This window comes from Capricornis sumatraensis, chromosome 21, assembly GCF_032405125.1.
Source record: "Capricornis sumatraensis isolate serow.1 chromosome 21, serow.2, whole genome shotgun sequence".
Lineage (NCBI taxonomy): Eukaryota > Metazoa > Chordata > Mammalia > Artiodactyla > Bovidae > Capricornis > Capricornis sumatraensis.
Window position 1 is genome coordinate 55,393,632 of NC_091089.1, and position 25,885 is coordinate 55,419,516.

The 25,885-nt window shown below is 38.2% G+C and overlaps 1 protein-coding gene across 1 annotated transcript in view; it reads left to right on the plus strand.

Moving 5' to 3' along the window:
* Positions 1-25,885, plus strand: part of DCC (DCC netrin 1 receptor) — an 813,847-nt gene that overhangs the window by 584,216 nt on the left and 203,746 nt on the right. The window contains 1 exon segment of the mRNA XM_068993780.1: positions 12,279-12,473. Coding sequence (XP_068849881.1) covers positions 12,279-12,473 — 195 coding nt within the window.

Genomic DNA, 25,885 nt, shown 5'->3' on the forward strand with positions numbered 1-25,885 from the left:
AATTTTAATAGTTTGGAAAGTTAACAAAAAGTTGACAAAAATGAGGTGGTAAAGGATAGGAGATCATGGAGATTAAACAGTTTAGAGATTTTTTTTAGTGTTCTTATGAAAAGTAAAGATATCATTAATTCTACATTTCAAGTTTCATATCCTTTCAAAATTGAAAAATGACAAGTTTAAGGATATAGAGTGTATAATTTCTTATTCAGTAGAGGAGAAAAAATAATGGTGGAGGAGAGTGCTTTAGCCTATTCAAACAAAATCATGAAGAAAACTAATTGTTACAAATAAATAGGAAATTAAGTGTATAATAAAATGACATAAATCCTTATATAGTAATAACAATAAACATAAATGGATTAAGCTTACCAGTTAAAGGATAGATTATTAACTGAGATTTTAAAACATCAAGATATAGGATATTTATAATCAGCAAATATAAAATATTAAGATGTGAAAGAATTAGAATAAAGGGATGGAGTAAAAATGCTAATCATTCTAACAGAAAATAAATATAGATTTATCTTTGGTAGTTTTCTAAAAGCCAAATATATCTTTTGGGACAGAGAGTTACTCCTCGATAAAAAGATTAACTTATAAAAATATGTAAATTATAAAAAAATACATAATAGTTATAAAGATATAGCTTTTATATAACATACATTTATACTATTTAAACAAATCTTGATGGATCTTTATGGACAAATTTAGAAGCCACTGTAACATTTGAATATACTTTTGTTATAGAAGTAGTAAATATGTAGTAATGCAGGTGGAAAATATACACCACAGAGCAACACAGGCCTTACCATCCAAAGATTATCAGACTATTGCTCTAAACATCCTAATACATATCGTTTAATTCCCTATGGTAGAGTTAAATGATGATTGGAAGTGATTGTCCACTGCAATAAACAAGCAACATTCACAGTTTGTAGAAGTGAGTGACAAGGAAGAAGATATCCACTGCTGAGAACAAGCACTGCCAATGGAAATGAAACATTAGTATGTATCAGAACTGGAAAGAGAGAGTGTGGGTATGTCATTGGCTTTCTCTAATTCTCTGTTAAAAAAAAATCATTATATATATATATATATATATATATATATATATATATATATATATATATATGTATGTATATATAGGCTGTTAAGGACTGGAGCTAAACTCTAACAAAATGACCCATAATATGCAGCATACTAAATAGAGAACAGATATGTCAAAGTCCCAACAACTTGGCAACGCCATGTCCATAGAACCCGGTACACAGTAGCAATCATTTTCATTTTCAGGAGCCAGAGGAGACAAATCTTGCTGGTCACCAAGACAAAATGACATTAATAACTGTATTTTTGTGTTGTTTCAACATCAAAAATTTAAAAATATTTTTCTTAATAGTTTTCATATAGAGTTATATCAAATTGTGGTAATTTTATATGTAATGAGTTGTACATAATGATAATTGTATTGAACCTCATAGGAAACGTAGACTTTGTTTCTATATTTTTGAGCACTTTGTGCCAGGAACTATTCTAATTATTGGCATTATAGAGAATTTATGGAAAGAGATAAGACAAAGAATAATGAAATAGGTAGCGTAGTAAGTGACCTTAAACCCTATAGAGGAAAAAAAAATGAGATTATTAGGAGATGAAGAGTTTAGGTAAAGATTGCAATTTTAAAATATGGTAGCCAAAGAAGTCTGAAGTTGGAAATTAGATAACAAAACCTGAAGAAGGGCAGGGAGGAAGGCATATCTGAGGGAGAGCTTCCCAGAGGTATACCAAGTGCAGTGCCCTGCACCCAGAGTATGTCTGTCACGTCTGGGAAAAAGTCAGGGTCCCATGCGGAGTAAATGGCTGGGGCGAGGTGAGCAAGGGGGAAAGCGGTAGGAGACGAGGACAGAGAACTAAGGGCACAAAGGGGTGGGTCACACGTGACCCTTTAGGCCATTGTCAAGATCCTGGTCTTGCAGTGTGGAGCGGGAAGACTTAATGATATTTGCTTCACGTCATCGTATTCGTTTGACATCATCTTATTTGTATTTTATTTGTTTACACACATGTTCACACTGTCTTTGTGCAGGTTTATTTTAAATACTGGTGGCTTCTCATCTCTCGATATAAATTTCTCCACAGTCTTTGTCCAAAACCTCAGACTTATATACCCTATTTGCCTGGTGTCTATGCACATGACTAATAGGCACCTTGCATTTAACATGACCAAAGAATTTGTCTGTTTTTCCTCAGTTCATTATATCCTTCACCAGTGGCCCAAGCTAAAGATCTGTGAGTTATCATGGAACCTCTTCCTTACACAGCCCTGTTGACTCTGCCTCTCAAATGTCCAAATACTTACACTTCATCTCCACCATGGTCATCCATGCTAAGTCGCTTCAGTCGGGTCTAATTCTTTGTGACTCTATGGACTATAGGCCACTAGGCTCCTCTGTCCATGGGGTTCTTCAACCAAGAATACTGGAGCGGGTTGCCATGCCCTTCTCCAGAGGATATTCCCAACCCAGGTTTTGAACCCTCATCTCTTACATCTCCTCCATTGGCAGGCGGGTTCTTTACCTCTAGCACCACCTGGAAAGTGACAAGTGTAAACATACTTTTAGGGTCTGCTAATTTTTTTTTAATTGAAAAAAAATGGTTTTAAAATACACATTAAATATCATTCGCCATTTTTAAGTGTACAGTTCACTGGCATTACGTATAGACACACTGTTGTATAACATCACTATCACGCTTTTCCAAACCACTTTTGATCTTGAAAAACAATGCTTCATTACTCTTCTCTCTTCTCCAGCTCCTTGCAATCACCATTCTACTTTGTCTTGTATTAGTTTGACAACTTTAAGTATCTCATCTGCATATCTGAGGTGATTGATATTTCTCCCAGCAGTCTTGATTCAGCTTGTACTTCTTCCAGCCCAACGTATCTCATGATGTACTCTGCATATAAGGTAAATAAACAGGGTGAAAATGTACAGGCTTGACATACTCCTTTTCCTGTTTGGAACCAGTCTGTTGTTCCATGTCCATTTCTAACTGTTGCTTCCTGACCTGCATATAGGTTTCTCAAGAGGCAGGTCAGGTGGTCTGGTATTCCCATCTCTTTCAGAATTTTCCACAGTTTATTGTGATGCACACAGTCAAAGGTTTTGGCATAGTCAATAAAGCAGAAATAGATGTTTTTTTGGAACTCTCTTGCTTTTTCCATGATCCAGCAGATGTTGGCAATTTGATCTTTGGTTCCTCTGCCTTTTCGAAAACCAGCTTGAACATCTGGAAGTTCACGGTTCACATATTGCTGAAGCCTGGCTTCGAGAATTTTGAGCATTACTTTATTAGCGTGTTAGATGAGTGCAATTATGTGGTAGTCTGAGCATTCTTTGGCATTGCATTTTTTGGGGTAGGAATGAAAATGGACCTTTTCCAGTCCTGTGGCCACTGCTGAGTTTTCCAAATTTGCTGGCATATTGAGTGCAGCACTTTCACAGCATCATCTTCTAGGGTTTGAAATAGCTCAGCTGGAATTCCATCACCTCCACTAGCTTTGTTCATAGTGATGCTTCCTAAGGTCCACTTGACTTCACATTCCAGGATGTCTGGCTCTAGGTGAGTGATCACACACACATCATAATTATCTGGTTCATGAAGATCTTTTTTGTACAGTTCTTCTGTGTATTCTTGCCACCTCTTCTTAATATCTTCTGCTTCTGTTAGGTCCATACCATTTCTGTCCTTTATCAAGCCCATCTTTGCATGAAATGTTCCCTTGGTATCTCTAATTTTCTTGAAGAGATCTCTAGTCTTTCCCATTCTATTGTTTTCCTCTGTTTCTTTGCACTGATCACTAAGGAAGGCTTTCTTATCTCTCCTTGCTATTCTTTGGACATCTGCATTCAAATGGGTATATCTTTCCTTTTCTCCTTTGCTTTTCACTTCTCTTCTTTTCACAGCTATTTGTAAGGCCTCCCCAGATGGCCATTTTGCTTTTTTGCATTTCTTTTCCATGGGGATGGTCTTGATCCCTGTCTCCTGTACAGTGTCACGAACCTCATTCCATAGTTCATCAGGCACTCTATCTATCAGATCTAGGCCCTTAAATCTATTTCTCACTTCCACTGTATAATCATAAGGGATTTGATTTAGGTCATACCTGAATGGTCTAGTTGTTTTCCCTACTTTCTTTAATTTAAGTCTGAATTTGGCAATAAGGAGTTCATGATCTGAGCCACAGTCAGCTCCCAGTCTTGTTTTTGTGACTATATAGAGCTTCTCTGTCTTTGGCTACAAAGAATATAATCAATCTGATTTCAGTGTTGACCATCTGGTGATGTCCATGTGTAGAATCTTCTCTTGTGTTGTTGGAAGAGGGTGTTTGTTATGACCAGTGCATTCTCTTGGCAAAACTCTATTAGCCTTTGCCCTGCTTCATTCCGTATTCCAAGGCCAAATTTGCCTGTTATTCCAGGTGTTTCTGTTTCTACTTTTGCATTTCAGTCCCCTATAATGAAAAGGACATCTTTTGGGGGTGTTAGTTCTAGAAAGTCTTGTAGGTCTTCATAGAACCATTCAACTTCAGCTTCTTCAGCATTACTGGTCATGGCATAGACTTGGATTACCATGATATTGAACAGTTTTCCTTGGAAATGAACAGAGATCATTCTGTCATTTTTGAGATTGAATCCAAGTATTGCATTTCAGACTCTTTTGTTGACCATGATGGCTACTTCATTTCTTCTAAGGGATTCTTGCCCACAGTAGTAGATATAATGGTCATATGAGTTAAATTCACCCATTCCAGTCCTTTTTTGTTTGCTTAATCCTAAAATGTCAGTGTTTGCTCTTGCCATCTCCTGTTTGACCACTTTCAATTTACCTTGATTCATGGAACTAACATTCCAGATTCCTGGGCAATATTGCTATTTATAGCATTGAATTGCTTCCATCACCAGTCACATCCACAACTGGGTGGTGTTTTTGCTTTGGCTCCATCTCTTCTTTCTTTCTGGAGTTATTTTTTCCTACTGATCTCTAGTACATATTCGGTATGTACCCACCTGGGGAGTTCATCTTTCAGTGTCCTATCTTTTTGCCTTTTCATACTGTTCATTAAGTTCTCAAGGCAAGAATACTGAAGTGGTTTGCCATTCCCTTCTCCAGTGGACCACATTTTGTCAGAACCCTACACCAAGTCCCATCCGTCTTGGGTGGCCCTACATGGCATGGCTCCTAGTTTCATTGAGTTAGACAAAGCTGTGGTCCATGTGATTAGATTGGTTAGTTTTCTGTGATTGTGGTTTTCAGTCTGTCTGCCCTCTAATGGGGAAGTATAAGAGGCTAATGGAAGCTTCCTGATGGGAGAGACTGACTGAGAGGGAAACTGGGTCTTGTTCTGATGGGCAGGGCCATGCTCAGTAATTCTTTAATCCAATTTTCTCTTGATGGGTGGGGCTGTATTCCCTCCCTACAATTTACCTTGGGCCAAACTGTGGTGGAGGTAATGAAGATAATAGTGACCTTCTTCAAAAGATCCCATGCGTGTACTGCTACACTCAGTGCCCCCAGCCCTGCAGCAGGCCACCGCCGACCCATGCCTCTGCTGGAGACTCCTGGACACTCACAGGCAAGTCTGGGTCATTTTGAACATAGGGTATAATTATCTTTTTTGAATCTCTGCTTCAATTCCTTCAAGAATATACCCAGGAGTAGAATTGCTAGATCATATGGTAATTTTACTTGTAACATCTTGAAGGACTGCCGTATTGTTTTCCATAGCAGCTGCACCATTGATATTCTCACTGGGTGGCTGCCTCTTCATCTTCTTCATTTAACTTCGATGGTTAAGCACAATGACCTTCAGTTTCTTCAGGTACTAAGCTCACTCTTATTCTGGAGGTTTTGTAGCAGTTATTCTTTCTGTCTATAAAGCTTTCCATGCTGAGGTTTACTTGACTGACTCTTTCAGATCATTCTCCTTAGATTCTTCCATGGATACCTTCCTTGGTGTGTCATATATAAAATTCAGTTTTATCCTGTATCCTAGCTTTCTAAGACCTCATGGTCTCTTTTTTTATTCTTAAATTTTTTGGCCGTATGTTCCCCAAAACTCTATTCCCAGTACATAAAACTATGACTGACCCATTGAAAATACACATTAATTGTTGAAATGTCACTGGCATTAGCCTGGTAAATTTCCCTGCTGCTGCTATGTCGCTTCAGTCATGTCCGACTCTATGTGACCCCATAGACGGCAGCCCACCAGGCTCCCTCGTCCCTGGGATTCTCCAGGCAAGAACACTGGAATGGGTTGCCATTTCCTTCTCCAATACATGAAAGTGAAAAGTCAAAGTGAAGTCGCTCAGTCATGTCTGACTCTTAGCAACGCCATGGACTGCAGCCCACCAGGCTCCTCCATCCATGGGATTTTCCAGGCAAGAGTACTGGAGTGGGTTGCCATTGCTATATGTGAATATTACTCATTAGTGAAAATCTGTGTCATCACTCAGAGAATAATAATTATCCTTTATAAATTAATAAAAACAAGGCAGAATTCATAATTCCATAGTCAATCAGGAATGGCAGTTAAACTAGTTATCTTGACTCTGGTAGAAATTTGCAGCCTTGTTAATTTGGATGTTTTAGGCAAAATATGTTCTTTGGTTTCAAATTATTTCAGTAATTACCTTACTGCTTCTCTGTGCTTTAAATATGCAGTCTTTATCCTAGAGGTATTTATAAAATCTTTCATGCACTTGCAGACAGCAAATTTTAGTTTTGGTATTCAAACAAAGAATACTCACATCACTTACCTTTCATAGCAAATTTTATAAATCAGTGTTTTATAGTTCATCCCAGTAGTAGCCACTTTCATAATCTGTAAGCTCAGCTGTGTAAGACAAAATTCATGCCGGTGACATAAAAGGAAATTTTTCTGTCTTTATTTTGAAAAGTGAGTAGGTAGGTACAAATGGGTTATTCCAGATTGTAAACAATCTCCTAACACAGTTATTTTTATGAGGTCATACATTTTCAATGACATAAGTCTAATACTTGACAGACACCATTCCTTCTGGCCCAGTGATGTTAACTGTGTGCCAAGAGTCCATTAAAAGTTTAGATGAGAGGTAGTATATACTCTTATGTATCAACACATTTTTTTTTTATCATGTCAGAAAGTATTTAGAGGTTTGGATCTAGGATTGAAACTCCTCTTATGAAGTGAAGATTAAAGGTGAGTCATGTACTGTCAGCCCCTCTTCTTCAAGAGCCCGTTTGTGTGCTCATTTCCAGGGTATCCTTAAAGCTTTGACAGATGTAATTCTGTGGGTATTAATTTAACTAACTTTCAGGAGAGATGCTCTAAGGCTTTCAGAAAAACAGATCAACATTTATTCTGAAAATACTTTTTTTTAATTCTCAAAGATGTTGAATGTTGTCACTCAAATCATTAGGCTTTCCTATTATTTTGAAAATGTCATAAATGAACATCAAATGAGATTAAACAGATTATCTTGTTGTTTCAAAAATTATTGCAAAAGCTTCAGATATGCCAAACAGAATTCATTGGAGAATCCATTACACTGCAAGGACACTGGAAAGTCTCCATGGCAACTGGGTCAAAAAGTATTAATTAACCCCTTCATCTCTTTTATTGCTTTCTCTTAGAGTTTACGGGGAGAAGTTCTTCTCAAACATTGTGTTCTGTTGTTAAGGTCTATATATACAATTTGAGATGATTTTTTTACACCTTTGTATATTATATCTTTGGTAACTTCCAGGCAGACCAATAGTACATTATCCTTTTTGTTCACAAATGAGTATCGTCAAAGGAGAAGATACCCATTTCCTTAGAAGATAGAGTTGATGTAGCATCTTTAGAATGTATCTTTTTTGAAAAGCTGTTAGTATGATATCTACTTTAAAAGCTTCAATGAAAGACATATTCCCATATATCATTTAATCCAGTAGGAGATTTTGTTGAAAATGGATAAACTTGGTGGTGGGTATTAAAAGATGCTTAGTCCTTGGAAGAAAAGTTATGACCGACCTAGACAGTATATTCAAAAGCAGAGACATTTCTTTGCCGACTAAGGTCCGTCTAGTCAAGGCTATGGTTTTTCCAGTAGTCATATATGGATGTGAGAGTTGGACTGTGAAGAGAGCTGAGCACCGAAGAATTGATGCTTTTGAACTGTGGTATTGGAGAAGACTCTTGAGAGTCCCTTGGACTGCAAGGAGATCCAACCAGTCCATTCTGAAGGAGATCAGCCCTGGGATTTCTTTGGAAGGAATGATGCTAAAGCTGAAACTCCAGTACTTTGGCCACCTCATGTGAAGAGTTGACTCATTGGAAAAGACTCTGGTGCTGGGAAGGATTGTGGGCAGGAGGAGAAGGGGACGACAGAGGATGAGATGGCTGGGTGGCATCACTGACTCAATGGACATGAGTCTTAGTGAACTCCGGGAGTTGGTGATGGACAGGGAGGCCTGGTGTGCTGTGATTCATGGGGTCGCAAAGAGTCGGACACGACTGAGCGACTGAACTGATTGCATCACCTTTTGCCTTATACCAATGAAAAAGATAAACTGTAATATTATCATTAATCATCAAATTCTCTTACATATTTAACATTGTTACCTTCAGAGCTTTTCACTTATGAAAGAAATATTAAACAGACAGTTAGAATACAGTTGAAATCACTAAGATTTTTGAGTGCTTATCAATTGTCAAGAACTGTGCAAAGCACTAAATGAACTATTAAAGTTTAGATGGAGAATGTTCTTTCTTAAATTTCTTCCTAGAGTTCATATTTGATTTTCAAAGACGAGGCTACAGGTACCTGTATTAAACCTATCAAAATATGTATCAGGGTATATTGTAACTGCCTTTCTCTTGTCTGTCTTTCCCATTAAACTATTAATATACATGCCGAGAGTACAGGTTTTATGTCTGCCATGTTTATTCTCCTTTAATCTGATCGTCATGAGTACCTAACCTTTATACCTCAAACCTGGGAAGCAATTTAGTAGTATTTATTAGAATTATGATTAGTGTCCAGAAAATACCTCATTTCTTTATAGAGATAGGATCATAGGGAGCATGGTGATATAAAAACTAGAATGTCAGTTTCTTAATTGCAACCCACAGTCTCTTTAAAAAATTTTACATCAGGATAGCAAGTGCATTTTCTCTCTAGTAGCTAACATCAGTTGGTTCTATTCAAGACTGGAGTGTTGCAGTACTTTATTTCATTACATCTTTTCCCCGCCATAGGAGACCCTTACTATCTTTACCTTCATTCTGCACATGAGGAAACTTTGACTTAGAGAGGATCAATCAGCTTTTAAGATTTCGTATCTCATGAGTATCCAATATAAATTTGAATGCTTCTCTTGATTACCTCCAGAGCTCAAGCTTTGATTCAATCAGTATTTGTAATGCCAGTTTAATTCATAGGTAAACTCAGAGAAGATAATTTGAGAAGAACATACAGCTAGTAAATGGCAGAGCCTAGTATTAAACCAGACGTGCACACTGCAGAGTCTGTGTGGCTTTAATCCAAACCACTGTCTCATTTCTTTAATAATAAATACACTTTTCACAGATGCAATAAACCATGGGTCAAGTACAATCCCATTCATGCTGAGCAAATCATGGCCCTAAATTGTTTATCCTGACAATTTCTCAAGAAAGGACTGTTACATTTATTTTCATCTCTAGTTAAATCAGAGTAAATAATCCTTGGGCAAGACAGTTTTTAACATTTCATATCCCTTTCTATTATTCTTACATCTGCCTTGATTTTACCCCTTATTAATGATACCTAAGCAAAGAGTTGGACACGACTGAGTGACTGAACTGAACTGAACTGAATGAGAAATATTTTGCCATATCCTCCTGTTCATGGATTCTCACAGCAAGAATACTACAGTGGTTAGCCATTTCCTCCTCCAGTGAAATTAATTTTAGACATGAAACTAAAAGATGCTTGCTCCCTGGAAGGGAAGCTATGACAAACCTAGGCAGCATATTCAAAAGTAGAGACATCACTTTACCAACAAAGATCTGCATAGTCAAAGCTATGGTTTTTTCAGTAGTCATGTACAGATGTGAGAGTTGACCCATAAAGAAGGTTTAGCAGTGAAGATCTGATGCTTGTAAATTGTGGTGCTGGAGAAGACTCATGAGACCCTTGGACTGCAAGGAGATCAAACTAGTCAGTTCTAAAGGAAATGAACCCTGAATATTCATTGGAAAGACTGATGCTGAAGCTGAAGCTCCTATACTTTGGCTACCTGATGTGAAGAGCCAACACATTGGAAAAGACCCTGATCCTGGGAAAGACTGAAGGAAAAAGAAGGGGGAGGCAGAGACTGAGATGGTTAGAAAGCATCACCAACTCAATGGACATGAGTTTGATTTAACTCTGGGAAATTCTAAAGGACAGAGGAGCCTGTTGTGCTACAGACTGTGGGGTTGCAAACAGTCAGACATGACTTAGGAGAAATATATGAGAAAAAAAGAAGGTTAAGGAAAAAAAAAAACTTAGAATAAAGATAATGTGATGCTGCAATGCCTCTGGAGGGAATTCAGTATCCTCTTGTACTTAAATTCTGTGAAAGTCAAATCAAACCTGGAAATCACATCAGAGGCTGATACCAGAAGGAACTTGGGCAATAAGTGATAAGTCAAGTGGGCCTTGGAAAGCATCGCTATGAACAAAGCTAGTGGAGGTGATGGAATTCCAGTTGAGCTACTTCAAATCCTGAAAGATGATGATGTGAAAGTGCTGCACTCAATATGCCAGCAAATTTGGAAAACTCAGCAGTGGCCACAGGACTGGAAAAGGTCAGTTTTCATTCCAATCCCAAAAAATGCAATGCCAAAGAATGCTCAAACCACCGCACAAATGCACTCATCTCACATGCTAGTAAAGTAATGCTCAAAATTCTCCAAGCCAGGCTTCAGCAATACGTGAGCCATGAACTTCCTGATGTTCAAGCTGGTTTTAGAAAAGGCAGAGGAACCAGAGATCAAACTGCCAACATCTGCTGGATCATGGAAAAAGCAAGAGAGTTCCAGAAAAACATCTATTTCTGCTTTATTGACTATGCCAAAGCCTTTGACTGTGTGGATCACAATAAACCATGGAAAATTCTGAAAGAGATGGGAATACCAGACCACCTGACCTGCCTCTTGAGAAATCTGTATGCAGGTCAGGAAGCAACAATTAGAACTGGACATGGAACAACAGACTGGTTCCAAATAGGAAAAGGAGTACGTCAAGGCTGTATATTGTCACCCTGCTTATTTAACTTCTATGCAGAGTACATCATGAGAAACGCTGGACTGAAAGAAACACAAGCTGAATCAAGATTTCTAGGAGAAATATCAATAACCTCAGATATGCAGATGACACCACCCTTATGGCAGAAAGTGAAGAGGAACTCAAAAGCCTCTTGATGAAAGTGGAGAGTGAAAAAGTTGGCTTAAAGCTCAACATTCAGAAAAGGAAGATCATGGCATCTGGTTCCATCACTTCATGGGAAATAGATAGGGAAACAGTGGATACAGTGTCAGACTTTATTCTTTTGGGCTCCCAAATCACTGCAGATGGTGACTGCAGCCATGAAATTAAAAGACGCTTACTCCTTGGAAGAAAAGTTATGACCAACCTAGATAGTAGATTCAAAAGCAGAGACATTACTTTGCCGACTAAGGTCTGTCTAGTCAAGGCTATGGTTTTTCCTGTGGTCATGTATGGATGTGAGAGTTGGACTGTGAAGAAGGCTGAGCGCCGAAGAATTGATGCTTTTGAACTGTGGTGTTGGAGAAGACTCTTGAGAGTCCCTTGGACTGCAACCAGTCCATTCTGAAGGAGATCAACCCTGGGATTTCTTTGGAAGGAATGATGCTAAAGCTAAAACTCGCCACCTCATGCGAAGAGTTGACTCATTGGAAAAGACTCTGATGCTGGGAGGAATTGGGGGCAGGAGGAGAAGGGGACGAAGGAGAAGAGGATGAGATGTCTGGATGGCATCACTGACTCGATGGATGTGAGTCTGAGTGAACTCTGGCAGTTGGTGATGGACAGGGAGGCCTGGTGTGCTGCGATTCATGGGGTCGCAAAGAGTCAGACACGACTGAGCGACTGAACTGAACTGCACTGGAACATGACGTGAAGCCTTGTTTAAGTGGTACGTTTTATTGTGCTCTGTGTTCTAATATGAAAGATGCTGATAGTCCTCCTTTTGAATTCTAGAGTCTCAAGTTCCTGACCAGCCAAGCTCTCTTCATGTGAGGCCCCAGACCAACTGCATCATCATGAGTTGGACCCCTCCCTTAAACCCAAACATTGTGGTGCGAGGTTACATCATTGGATATGGTGTCGGGAGCCCTTATGCTGAGACAGTACGTGTGGACAGTAAACAGCGCTACTATTCCATTGAGAGGTTAGGTAAGTAGCTGTGAATTTTCTTCTCATAAGGAAAAGAAATGATTTATATTTAATTATTTTCTCTTTTGGAAAATTGCTCTTTGGAATTTGATGTCAATTTATTACAGATATCCATAACTCTTTTTCTATCTATCAGTCTACTCACTTATCCTTCTGTACACATACATGCTTTTTTTTTTTTTTTTTCTGGACTTTGAGTTGAGGAATTTTATCTAGACAGATACAGAGAAGTGTGTGACCTGGTGTGTACCCTGCCTGTGTCATAAGAATACAGTGCATTGGAACATTTTTTTTTTCTTTTTCCTCTGTCAATGGAGACTTCTAATCTTAACAATTCTTACAAAAAGAGTCAGCATATTATTTTTCTCACTAGAAAGTTACTGTTGACGTTTCTTTAATTTTGAATTATACAGTCTCATTATCTTTTTTTCCCAGTAGTATTTATAGACCAAACTTGGTGGCTATCATGACAACAAGATTTTTTAAAAAAGAATTTTCAATCAAGCCAGTAACTCGGAGCAATCAAACTCCTCTCCTCTTAGTTCAAGTTCTTTTACTGTGTTTTACCTCATTTTGCTGAACATAATAATTCTAATGTGATGTTTCTGAATTCATTGAAAATTTGTTTATTCAGAGTTAACATGTATAAAGTTTTCATATTCATTTTATATCAGATTTTCCATAATGCAATAAGAGATTATATCATTAGCAGAGGGAAATAAAATGAATCTTTGTCATATGTAGGGTGCCAGCAAGTTAAACAGTTGTCATAAAGCCAAAGGCAAGTTGATTCTACCTGTTGATTTAGCATGATATTATTTGCACTGACGTACAGTGACCTTCTCAGTGGAAAGGCAGCCTGATTGGATTGCTACTTATTTGCAATGTCTCTCAGGAGCAGCGTTAGTGATGAGAAGCCTGATTTGAATTTGAATAGCTAAAATGCAGTAGCAAGGAAAGGTTTTGTCAGTGCTAGAGGAAATCTGCACTGACCCATTCTCTCAGTAATTGCTTCAAACACTAATAAGAGGAGCACCTTCTGCAAATCTGCACAATTTTAGTTAGCTTGGCATTTGGAAATAATATTCCCTCCATCCGTCCCTGAGTTTGAATGCAGAGGCAATCACAAAATTCATATTTTATGGCCTTCAAACCTATGTCAGGGGACTCTGATTTTTCCGTTATTCAGTATACCACACCATCTCTGACAGTTCATCTTGGTGCCACACACCAGAGAGAGAGAAGCCTGTGGCAGTACACAGGCTCTCGAACAAAGAGGTCATGATGCCAGCTCACAGTGAAGTCATGAAGAAAAGCTGCATTGTTTCACCATGTGCTTTTGATAATGGTGCTTCTTATTACAAGGAGACTCTCCCATGAGTTTCCAAGTCTAGTAAAGTTGAGGCATTTGAGAGATTAATACTGTGGCTGCTGCTGCTGCTAAGTCGCTTCAGTGTCCGACTCTGTGCGACCTCATAGACTGCAGCCCACCAGGCTCTGCCGTCACTGGGATTCTCCAGGCAAGAACACTGGAGTGGGTTGCCATTTCCTTCTCCAATGCATGAAAGTGAAAACTAAAAGTGAAGTCGCTCAGTTGTGTCCGACTCTTCACGACCCCATGGACTGCAGCCCACCAGGCTCCTCTGTCCATGGGATTTTGCAGGCAAGAGTACTGGAGTGGGGTGCCATTGCCTTCTTCATAATACTGTTGCAAATGTTTGCGAAAGCTTAAAGAAGAGATTTTTCCATTGTAAGATATGTTTTAAAGAGCTAAGAAAACTGATAAAGGTAAAAATGGAATAGGAACCTGTCTCAGTGATAGATAAACATGAGTATGCGCAGTAAAACTTATCGGAAAAGCAAAATTACACACATACAGCCACTCCCTCCATCCCCCACCCCGCACCCCCCCCCCGCCACCACACACATATGTATTTAAATTCTGTTAAAACTTTAAACATAGTACCATGTCTTAAAATAGGGTTTCCCTGGTGGCTCAGATGGTAAAGGATTCACCTGCAGTGCAGGAGACCTGGGTTCAATCCCTGGGTTGAGAAGATCCCCTGGGAGAAGGGAATGGCAACCCACTCCAGTATTCTTGCCTGGAGAATCCCATGGATAGAGGAGCCTGGTGGGCTCAGCCCATGGGGTCAGAGTTGGACACAACTGAGTGACTGACACTTTCACGTCTTAATATAAAATGTAAAATAGTTGTTTTATCAGTATTGTTCCACTATCTCCATGGTTATACAAATAAACTGGTATTCTTTTAATAGAAATTTCCATCACTTGGCCAAAATATATGTTAAACATAGCTGAAGTCTACATTTGAACTCAACAAAGAAACCATCAGTGTTTTATTTATTCTATTAAATATTAAAATCAGCATATCAGTTTTATAGTATTTTTTAAAAGGTATTTAAAATGCAATTTTAAAGCTTTTAATTGAGACATTTTATATGAGGCTTCTCAGGTGGGTCAGTGCTAAAGAATCTGCCTGCCAAGCAGGAGACTCGGATTCAGTCCCTGCATTGGGAAGATCCCCTGGAGAAGAAAATGACAACCCACTCCACTATTCTTGCCTGGAGAATTCTATGGACAGACGAACCTGGTGGGCTAGAGTCCATGGGGTCTGTGAAGAGTTGGGCATGACTTAGAGACCAAAGCAGAAGAACAGCATGACAGTTTTACAATTAAAAATGAATTAAGGAAAGTTCCAACCCATTTAAGCATAGGGTCAGCCATAACTTGACATCAAGTATTGATATCATGCTTGTATTTTAGACTGTAAAAAGCTATGTGGTTTGTAACTGACCAATAAACCTCCTCTTTTCTTTGGTGAGAGACCAGAACTTCCAAATAGTGTTTTGTTTATCAGGTATAGTAACTTACTATTTAGACACCAGGCACTATGACCTGCATTAGGGCCAGAAGTACATGACCATTTTGAAAACTATCTAATGTTGCCTGATTTAAAACAAAACACAGCTTGCCTAGTGCAGGCATAGAGCTTTATTAACCAGTGTTTATTATAATTAATCCTTTGAAATCTTCCTCCTTTTTAGTTCCAAAGTCCTAATGTCAACTTTGGTATAAAGGCATGGTATAGATCCACAGTATCTGAACTCTAGCAGTGTTTCAGTTCAGTCACCCAGTCATGTCTGACTGTTTGTGACCCCATGGACTGCAGCACGCCAGGCTTCCTGGTCCATCACCAACTCCTGGAGCTTATTCAAGTTCATGTCCATTGAGTCAGTGATGCTATCCAATGAAAGTCCTGCAGCCAAGGGGTGGGGTTTTGTTCCAGGATCTAGCTTCAGACTTGAAGCTCCCCATCCCTTCATCCATTAAGCCATGGATGTCTCTCTTGCTGACTCTGGGCTCTTCAGTCTTGCAGCTGGGCAGGTACAGGACTTGCAGGCCTGCAGGCTGCAGTCCAATAAAGGTGTTAGTTGTAGGTTCTTCTCAGATGTCTGTTATCACATTGAGGTAGTGTTTACTATTCCTAGCTTTATAAGAGTGTTACTATGAATGTTTGTTGAATTTTCATGAAATAATTTTCTGTCTTTTGAGATGGTCCTATACTTTTCCTCTTGTAATCATTTTTAATGTTGTTAATCATATTGATTGATTTTTGAAAGGTAAATACCCATTCTTATGTTGTAGGATTTAATTTGTTAATAGTTATTAAGGTTTTATTTATTTATTTTTTTGCTATATTCATTAAGTATACGTGTCTATAAGTTTATGTGGGCTGCCGTCTCTGGGATCACACAGAGTCGGACACAACTGAAGCGACTTAGCAGCAGCAGCAGTAGCAGCAGCAGTGACTTTCCAGGTTTTTTTTAAAACTAAGCTTATACCACTCATAAAATTATGTGAACTATTGCTCTTTATGTAGCTGAAAAATTTGGGTAAAATTGTTATTTCTTATTCCTTGAATATTTGATGAAATTCACTAACAAAACCACCACCTGTATCTGAGATTTCCTTTTAGGGAAGGATTTTGAAATGAATTAAATTTCTTTAACATATACAGGTATTTTTATATTTTGAATTCTTTCTTGTACTGATTTTGGCAAGTTAATTTTTCCATGAAATTCATCTATTTTATTTTGTCACATTTATTAGCCTAGAGTTGCTCGTTCATGATATTATGTTACTGTCTGGGGTATCTATGGAATAACTATTTTTACATTTTTGAGACTAATAATTTATGTTCTCTTATTTGTGATCATTCTAGGTTGGGGTTTGTTAATTTTGTTGATCTGTCAAGGAAAGAGACTCTAACATTGCTAATTGTTTCTGTTATCTATTATTTCTTTCATGTTTGCTCTTATCTTGACTATGTTCTTTCTTATTACTAATTTCAGTCATAATTTGCACTTTTATTTGCAATTTCTTAAAGTGAAATCTCGGGCTTCCCTGGTGGCTCAGAGGTTAAAGTGTCTGCCTCCAGTGCGGGAGACCTGGGTTCGATCCCTGGGTCGGGAAGATCCCCTGGAGAAGGAAATGGCAATCCCAGTCTACTCCAGTATTCTTGCCTGGAGAATCCCATGGACAGAGAAGCCTAGTAGGTTACAGTCCACGGGGTTGCAAAGAGTTGGACTCGACTGAGCGACTTCACCTCACCTCAAAGTGAAATCTCATAATGTAAAGATTTAAATCTATTGATACTTCCCTAAGCACTACTTTCCTTGCATTTCACAATTTTATACATGTATATATTTATTATCACTTAGTTTAAAATATTTTCTGATTTTTCCTTGATTTCTTTTTGCTCTGTGACTTATTGTGTTGCTTAATTTTCCAATTTTGAGTTTTCTTAGATAGTTATTATTACTGATTATTTTTATCATGATTAGAAAATATATTCTGATTTCACTATTTTTACATTTGCTTTATTTTTTATTATTTTAGTTTTTAACCAATTTTTATTCAAGTATAGGTAATTTAAAATGCATTAGTTTCAAGTGTAGAGCAAAGTGATTCAGTTACCCACATAAATATATATATATATATAATATTAATACATATCAGTTATCTGTCTATCAGTTAAGTTCAGTCACTCAGTTGTGTCCAACTCTTTGCGACCCCATGAACCACAGCATGCCAGGCCTCCCTGTCCGTCACCAACTCCCGGAGTCCACCCAAACCCATGTCCGTTGACTCGGTGATACCATCCTACCATCTCATCCTCTGTCGTCCCCTTCTCCTCCTGCCCTCAATCTTTCCTAGCATCAGGATCTTTTCAAATGAGTCAGCTCTTTGAAAATTAGCTGGCCAAAGTATTGGAGTTTCAGCTTCAACATCAGTCCTTCCAATGAACACCTAGGACTGATCTCCTTTAGGACAGACTCGTTGGATCTCCTTGCAGTCCAAAGGACTCTCAAGAGTCTTCTCCAACACCACAGTTCAAAAGCATCAATTTTTTGGCACTCAGCTTTCCTTATAGTCCAACTCTCACATCCATACATGACCACTGGAAAAACCAAAACCTTGACTAGATGGACCTTTGTTGACAAAGTAATGTCTCTGCTTTTCAATATGCTATCTGGGTTGGTCATAACTTTCCTTCCAGACAGTAAGCATCTTTTAATTTCATGGCTGTAATCACATCTGCAGTGATTTTGGAGCCCAGAAAAAATAAAGTCAGCCACTGTTTTCACTGTTTCCCCATCTATTTTCCATGAAGTGATGGGACTGGATGCCATGATCTTCGTTTTCTGAATGTTGAGCTTTAAGCCAACTTTTTCACTTTCCTCTTATACTTTCATCAAGAGGCTCTTTAGTTCTTCTTCACTTTCTGCCATAAGGGTAGTGTCATCTGCATATCTGAGGTGATTGATATTTCTCCCAGCAGTGTTGATTCTGGCTTGTGTTTCATCCAGCCCAGCATTTCGCTTGATGTACTTTGCATATAAGTTAAATAATCAGGATGACAATATACAATCTTGATGAGCTTCTTTCCCGATTTGGAACCAGTCTGTTGTTCCATGTCCAGTTCTAACTGTTGGTTCTTCACCTGCATACAGATTTCTCAGGAGGCAGATCAGGTGGTCTGGTATTCCCATCTCTTGAAGAATTTTCTGCAGTTTGTTGTGTTCCAAAGTCAAAGGCTTTGGCATAGTCATTAAAGCAGAAGTAGATGTTTTTCTGGAACTCTCTCACTTTTTCGATGATCCAGCAGATGTTGGTGATTTGATCTCTGGTTCCTCTGTCTTTTCTAATCCAGCTTAAAAATCTGGAAGTTTACAGTTCATGAACTGTTGAAGCCTGGCTTGGAGAAATTTGAGCATTACTTTGCTAGCTTGTAAGATAAGTGCAATTGTGCGGTAGTTTGCCATTCTTTGGCATTGCCTTTCTTTGGGATTGGAATGAAAACTGATCTTTTCCATTCCTATGGCCACTGCTGAGTTTTCCAAATTTGCTGGCATATTGAGTGCAGCACTTTCACAGCATCATCTTTTAGGGTTTGAAATAGCTCAACTGGAATTCCATCACCTCCACTAGCTTTGTTTGTGGTGAAGCTTCCTAAGGTCCAGTTGACTTCACATTCCAGGATGTCTGGTTCTAGGTGAGTGATCACACCATCATGATTATCATGAAGATCTTTTTTGTACAGTTCTTCTGTGTATTCTTGCCACCTCTTCTTAATATCTTCTGCTTCTGTTAGGTCCATACCATTTCTGTCGTTCATTGTGCCCATCTTTGCATGAAATGTTCCCTTGGTATCTCTAATTTTCTTGAAGAGATCTCTAGTCTTTCCCATTCTATTGTTTTCCTCTATTTCTTTGCACTGATCACTGAGGAAGGCTTTCTTATCTCTCCTTGCTATTCTTTGGACATCTGCATTCAAATGGATGTATCTTTCCTTTTCTCCTTTGCTTTTCACTTCTCTTCTTTTCCCTGCAATTTGTAAGGGCTCCTCAGACTGCCTTTTTTTTTTTTTTGCATTTCTTTTCTTGGGGATGGTCTTGACCCCTGTCTCCTGTACAGTGTCACAAACCTCTGTCCGTAGTTCTTCAGGCACTCTATCAGATCTAATCCCTTGAATCTGTTTGTGACTTCCACTGTATAATCATAAGGTATATGATTTAGGTCATTCCTGAATGGTCTAGTGGTTTTCCCTACTTTCTTCATTTTAAGTCTGAGTTTGGCAATAAGGAGTTCATGATCTGAGTCACAGTCAGCTCCCAGTCTTTTTTTTGCTAACTGTATATAGCTTATCTTTGCTACAAAGACTATAATCAGTCTGAATTCAGTATTGACCATCTGGTGATGTCCATGTGTAGAGTCTTCTCTTGTGTTGTTGGAAGAGGGTGTTTGCTGTGACCAGTGCATTATTTTGGCAAAACTTAGCCTTTGCCTGCTTCATTCTGTGACTGCTTCATTCTGTATTCCAAGGCCAAATCTGCCTGTTACTCCAGGTATCTCCTGACTTGCTACTTTTGCGTTCCAGTCCCCTATAATGAAAAGGACATCTTTTTGGGGTGTTAGTTCTGAAAGGTCTTGTAGGTCTTCATAGAACCATTCAACTTCAGCTTCTTCAGCATTACTGGTCATGGAATAGACTTGGATTACCATGATATTGAATGGTTTGCCTTGGAAATGACAGAGATCATTCTGCCATTTTTGAGACTGCATCCAAGTACTGCATTTCAGGACTCTTTTGTTGACTATGATTGCTACTGTATTTCTTCTAAGGGATTCTTGCCCACAGTAGTAGATATAATGGTCATCTGAGTTAAAGTCACCCATTCCAGTCCATTTTAGTTCACTGATTCCTAAAACGTCGACATTCACTTTTTGCCATCTCCTGTTTGACCGCTTCCAATTTGCCTTTATTCATGGACCTGACATTCCAGGTTCCTATGCAATAATGCTCTTTACAGCTTTGGACTCTACTTCCATCACCAGTCACATCCACAGCTGGGTGTTGTTTTTACTTTGGCTTCATCTCTTCGTTCTTTCTGGAGTTATTTCTCCACTCTCTAGTAGCATATTGGGCACCTACCGACCTGGGGAGTTCATCTTTCAGTGTCCAATCTTTTGCCTTTCCATACTGTTCATACTGAACAACATAGTGACTGACATTCAATTCAGTGTGAAAGACAAAAGTGTTAATGCCTGGATTCAGCTATAATGGAATGCTGATTAGAAAATCTTGAGTGGGAGAGTTAGATTCATTCAGCATGAACCCTGGTTCCCAGAGAGGAGTGAGGAGAGAAAAGATCATTTTATGAGATCATTACTCTGAATGAAGAATGGATTTTATTTTTTTATGTGTTTTTTTTTTTTTTTTTTCAGTTAGTGCCTTCTAAACCTACAGGCATTTTCTAGCAAAGTTTAAGGGCAGCCTCAGGGTGATTCATTAATAATACATATCATTCTATTTTTAACTCTTTTCTCACTTTTTACTCCCTGAAGTCCAAAGCAGATACATTGTCATATAGCTGGAGAGTTTTCTAAGGTTCTATTATTTGGAATCTACTACAATAGATAAATACTATTATGAAACAAGAGAGGAAAAAGTCTTCTCAATAGAGTAATGATTATATATATATATATATATATATATATATATATAAACGATTATATGATTCACTCATTCCACCAGCATTAAACTCAAGAATTCAATCAAAAACTTTTCCTCTACCTTCTCTGTTTTTCTAGAAAATATTTTATTTGATTGAGAACAATCTAGATCTCTCCTTAGCTTTCCATGTCAGTTGGTGTTTATAGATAAGTACTCAGCTCATTTTTTCCTAGGACTTTACAAATACCAATCTGTTCCTTCATCATCCACATTATTTTAGTATCAAGTATCATCCCAATTTTATAAATAATGAAAGATAGCAAAAGAACTAAAGAAACCAAGAAAAGTTGAAGATAATCTTTTGATAAGGTCGAATGACTTTAACACACTTGGGTAAGCATTATCAAGAACAGCAAAAGTCAGCCTGCTTAGCATGGAGAGAGAAAGCTGGGATCAATTTTGAGCATGATTAGGACCTGCACTAGGGCTTCCCTGGTGGCCTAGAGGTTAGAGCGTCTGCCTGCAATGCGGGAGACCCGGGTTCGATCCCTGGGTCAGGAAGATTTTTTGGAGAGGGAAATGGCAACCCACTCCAGTATTCTTGCCTGGAGAATCCCATGGAGGGAGGCACCTGGTGGGCTACAGTCCATGGGGTGGCAAAGAGTCCAACACGACTGAGCGACTTCACTTTCACTTTCAGGACTTGCGCTAGAATGCATTACTTCAGGGAAGTTCTGTTTCGTATAAGGTATACTTCCTAAGGTATTCTGGCAAAGTTAAATCCCTTCAACAACAGAATAATATGATCTAGTGAAATAGGACACAGTTCTAAAAGTTCTGAGGAAATACAAATTATAGCTTTAGATCTGAGTCCCAGAGATCTGAGAGTTGTTATCTTATGAACCAGATTCAGGGCTGACTTTGGGAGAAAAGAGAAAAACAGATGTCTCAATATATTGTATTACTAAGCATTTGTACTTGTGGATTAGTATTTCTTCTTTTAGTTAAATCGTTTTCTGCTGCATGTAATTTGAAGCTCTGTTATCAGGCACACAATTACTTAGGGATTGTTATATTGTGTTGATGAATTAACTGCGTTAGCATTGATGAGCTATACCTCTGTATCAGTGGTAATATTTTCTGTGAAATATGCTTAGTATCTATTAATATAACAACTCCAGCCTATTTTTTGTTTGTGTGTTGGCATAATATATATTTTTCCATTTCTATTATACTTTCAAATTACTAGTGTCTTTAAAGTGAGTTTCTTATAGGCAGCAATATAGTTGGGTCTTATTTTGGTGTTGTTTGTTTGCCTATCCATTATGACAATCTCTGACTTTTAATTAAGGTGTTTGGGCCATTTTCATTTAATATGGATATTGATATGGTTGGGTTTATATCTACTGTCCTGCTATTTTTATTTGTTATATTTGGAAAAAGCAAGAGAGTTCCAGAAAAACATCTATTTCTGCTTTATTGACTATGCCAAAGCCTTTGACTGTGTGGATCACAATAAACTGTGGAAAATTCTGAAAGAGATGGGAATACCTCTCACCTGACCTGCCTCTTGAGAAACCTATATGCAGGTCAGGAAGCAACAGTTAGAACTGGACATGGAACAACAGACTGGTTTCAAATAGGAAAAAGAGTACGTCAAGGCTGTATATTGTCACCCTGCTTATTTAACTTACATGCAGAGTACATCATGAGAAACTCTGGGCTGGAAGAAGCACAAGCTGGAATCAAGATTGCCAGGTGAAATATCAATCACCTTATATATGCAGATGACACCACCCTTATGGCAGAAAGTGAAGAGCAACTAAAAAGCCTTGTGATGAAAGTGAAAGAGGAGAGTGAAAAAGCTGGCTTAAAGCTCAACATTCAGAAAACAAAGATCATGGCATCTGGTCCCATCACTTCATGGGAAATAGATAGGGAAGCAATGATAGACTATTTTGGGGGCCTCCAAAATCACTGCAGATGGTGATTACAGCCATGAAATTAAAAGACACTTACTCCTTGGAAGGAAAGTTATGACCAACCTAGATAGCATATTCAAAAGCAGAGACATTACTTTGCCAACAAAGGTCTGTCTAGTCAAGGCTATGGTTTTTCCAGTAGTCATGTATGGATGTGAGAGTTGGACTGTGAAGAAAACTGAGCACCGAAGAATTGATGCTTTTGAACTGTGGTGTTGGAGAAGACTCTTGAGAGTCCCTTGGACTGCAAGGAGATCCAACCAGTCCATTCTAAAAGATATCAGTCCTGGGTGTCCTTTGGAAGGACTGATGCTGAAGTTGAAACTTCAATACTTTGGCCACCTGATGCGAAGAGCTGACTCATTTGAAAAGACCCTGATGCTGGGAAAGCTTGAGGGCAGGAGGAGAAGGGGACGACAGAGGATGAGATGGCTGGATGGCATCACTGACTCTATGGACGTGAGTTTGAGTGAATTCTGGGAGTTGGTGATGGACAGGGAGGCCTGCTGCTGCTGCTGCTGCTGCTGCTGCTAGGTAGCAACGACCCCCCTGTGGGGTCGCACAGAGTCAGACACAACTGAGCAACTGAACTGAACTGAACTTGTTAACTTTTCTGGTCTTTGTGTGTTCTCTTTCTTGCCATTTTTGGGAATTAAATGTTTTTAGCCATTTATCTTACATCCTTTGTGTACTCATTAGCTATAGCTATTTTGTTTCTTTAGTGATTGCTTTAGAATTTGTAGTATGGATCTTTTACTTATTTCTATTGACCTTATTGAAATGTTAAACCACTTCACAGTACATTGTTATTACTTTTTCTTTCAAGAGTGAAATCTCCTTAATGGTTAAAAATGTATTTTATATCTTAACTGTGTTTATCTAGATTTTCATCTGTTATTTTTCTTCCTGAATCACTTCCTAATATTTCTTGTAATGGAATTATGCTGGGTTGTTTTTTTTTTAATTTTTGTATATTGAAAAACATTTTTCACTTCTTTGCTTTTTAAATACATTCCCACTAGAAATGGAATCTAAACAATTTTTCCTTTCAGCATTTTTAATGTTATTTTTTCTCTGTCTCCTAAATTGCTATGTTTTCAATTAGACTACTGGAGTCATTCATCTTTGTACCCCTGTACATAATATGTCTTTTAAAGGATTGCTTTGCAATCTTTTTCTTTGCCACTGATTTTACACAATTTTATTATTATGTGTCTGTGTAGTTTTATTTATGTGTCTTATGCTTAGAGTCTGTTGAAATTCCTGCATCAGTGGGTTTATTGGGTTCATTGAATTTGAAAAAAATTTGGCCATTGGTTCTTCAAATAGTTTTCTTTGTTTGTTTGTTTGTTTGTTTGTTTCCTCCCAACCTTACTCCTCTCAATTAGTGCTTCCAATTGCATATATGTTATAATGTTTCAGGTTGTATCACAGAGCTCACTGATTCTTTGTTTGTTTTTTCATTCTTTTTATCCTAATTCATTTTGGATAGTTTCTATTATTATATCCTTAAAGCTACTGTGTTTCTTGCCTGAAGTGACTCATCTGATCTAAATCTTATCCCATCCACTATATTTTTCATGTTACACTTGGCAGTGCTCATCTCCATAGGATGGTTTGAGTCTTTTTTTTAATATATATTCCATAGTTCAGTTAATAAGCTCAGTCTTTCCTCTACCCTCTTGAACATATGGAATATAGTTGTACTAACTCTTTACTCATTCTTTCATCTATTTCATTGGTCTGTCTCCATTTCTTAATTTTCCTTCTCATTATAGAATGTATATTTCTACTTTCTTCATGTCTGGTAGTTTTTTTGTGTTTTTTACATAATGCATTTATCTTGTGGGAATTTGGAGATATTTATATATATATTTTAAAAATATTCTTAAGTTTTGTACTGGGGTCCAATTAAGTTACTTGCAACAACTTTGATTCTCTTGAGACTTGCTTTTAAATTAAAATGGTTCAAGAACACATAGTAACACAGGGCTAGTTTACCCTATAACCAAGGCAGTACCTTCTGAGTACTCTACTCAAAATCCCGTGAATTACATGATTGACCATCTAGCTTATGGAAATCTGGTTTTTCCTAGGCCTGGGTGAGCACCAAAGAATTTTTTTTCTTTCTACTGTTAGGTGGTTCTTTCCCAAGCCTTGGTAAATTTCCCCATACACATACACTAAGTACTCAGATGGAGACAGGAGACAACCTCTGTAGATGTTCAGAATTCTCCTTCTCTGCATTTCTCTCTTCTCTGCTACTCTTGCCCACAAGCTCCAGTTGCTTTGGTCATCTCAGACTTCCAACTCCATGTCTGCAATTCAAGGAGACCACCGGTCTCCTTCTGTATTTGTCCTTTCTCTTCTGCAGCCTTGGAAATTTTTCTGAGCAGTAAGTTGAGGGAATCAGTGGGCTCACTTTTTTTCCTCTTCTCTGAGAGAGAAACCTGATCTGCCTGATGTCCAAAATAAGAAAACTTGTTTCCTGTATTTCTTTTAATGGATCCAGGCAAAAGGGTACATCTCGTCTCTTTTAACCCATTTTGATCAGAAGTGGAAGTCCTTTAATAGGCAATTAAGTAATTATTTTATCATTTCAGTATGCTAAAACTTTCATCTTTTCAAGAACACCAAAGATACCAAGCTGCATTGTATCTGTCTCCTTATGTCTGTCACAAATCCCCATCAAGAATGATTCCCGACTGTCATATTGTATCTTCGGAGAATAAATTTAACTTGAGTGCTCTTAGAAATAGGTCTCAGCCTGTGGAGATATGAACGTTTATAACTCCCAGAGTGCATTCTGAGTTCAGTGAATACAATGTAAATTATAATGCTAACCTCAGCATCACCCACCCACATCAAGAATAATCCCTTCATGCATGGAA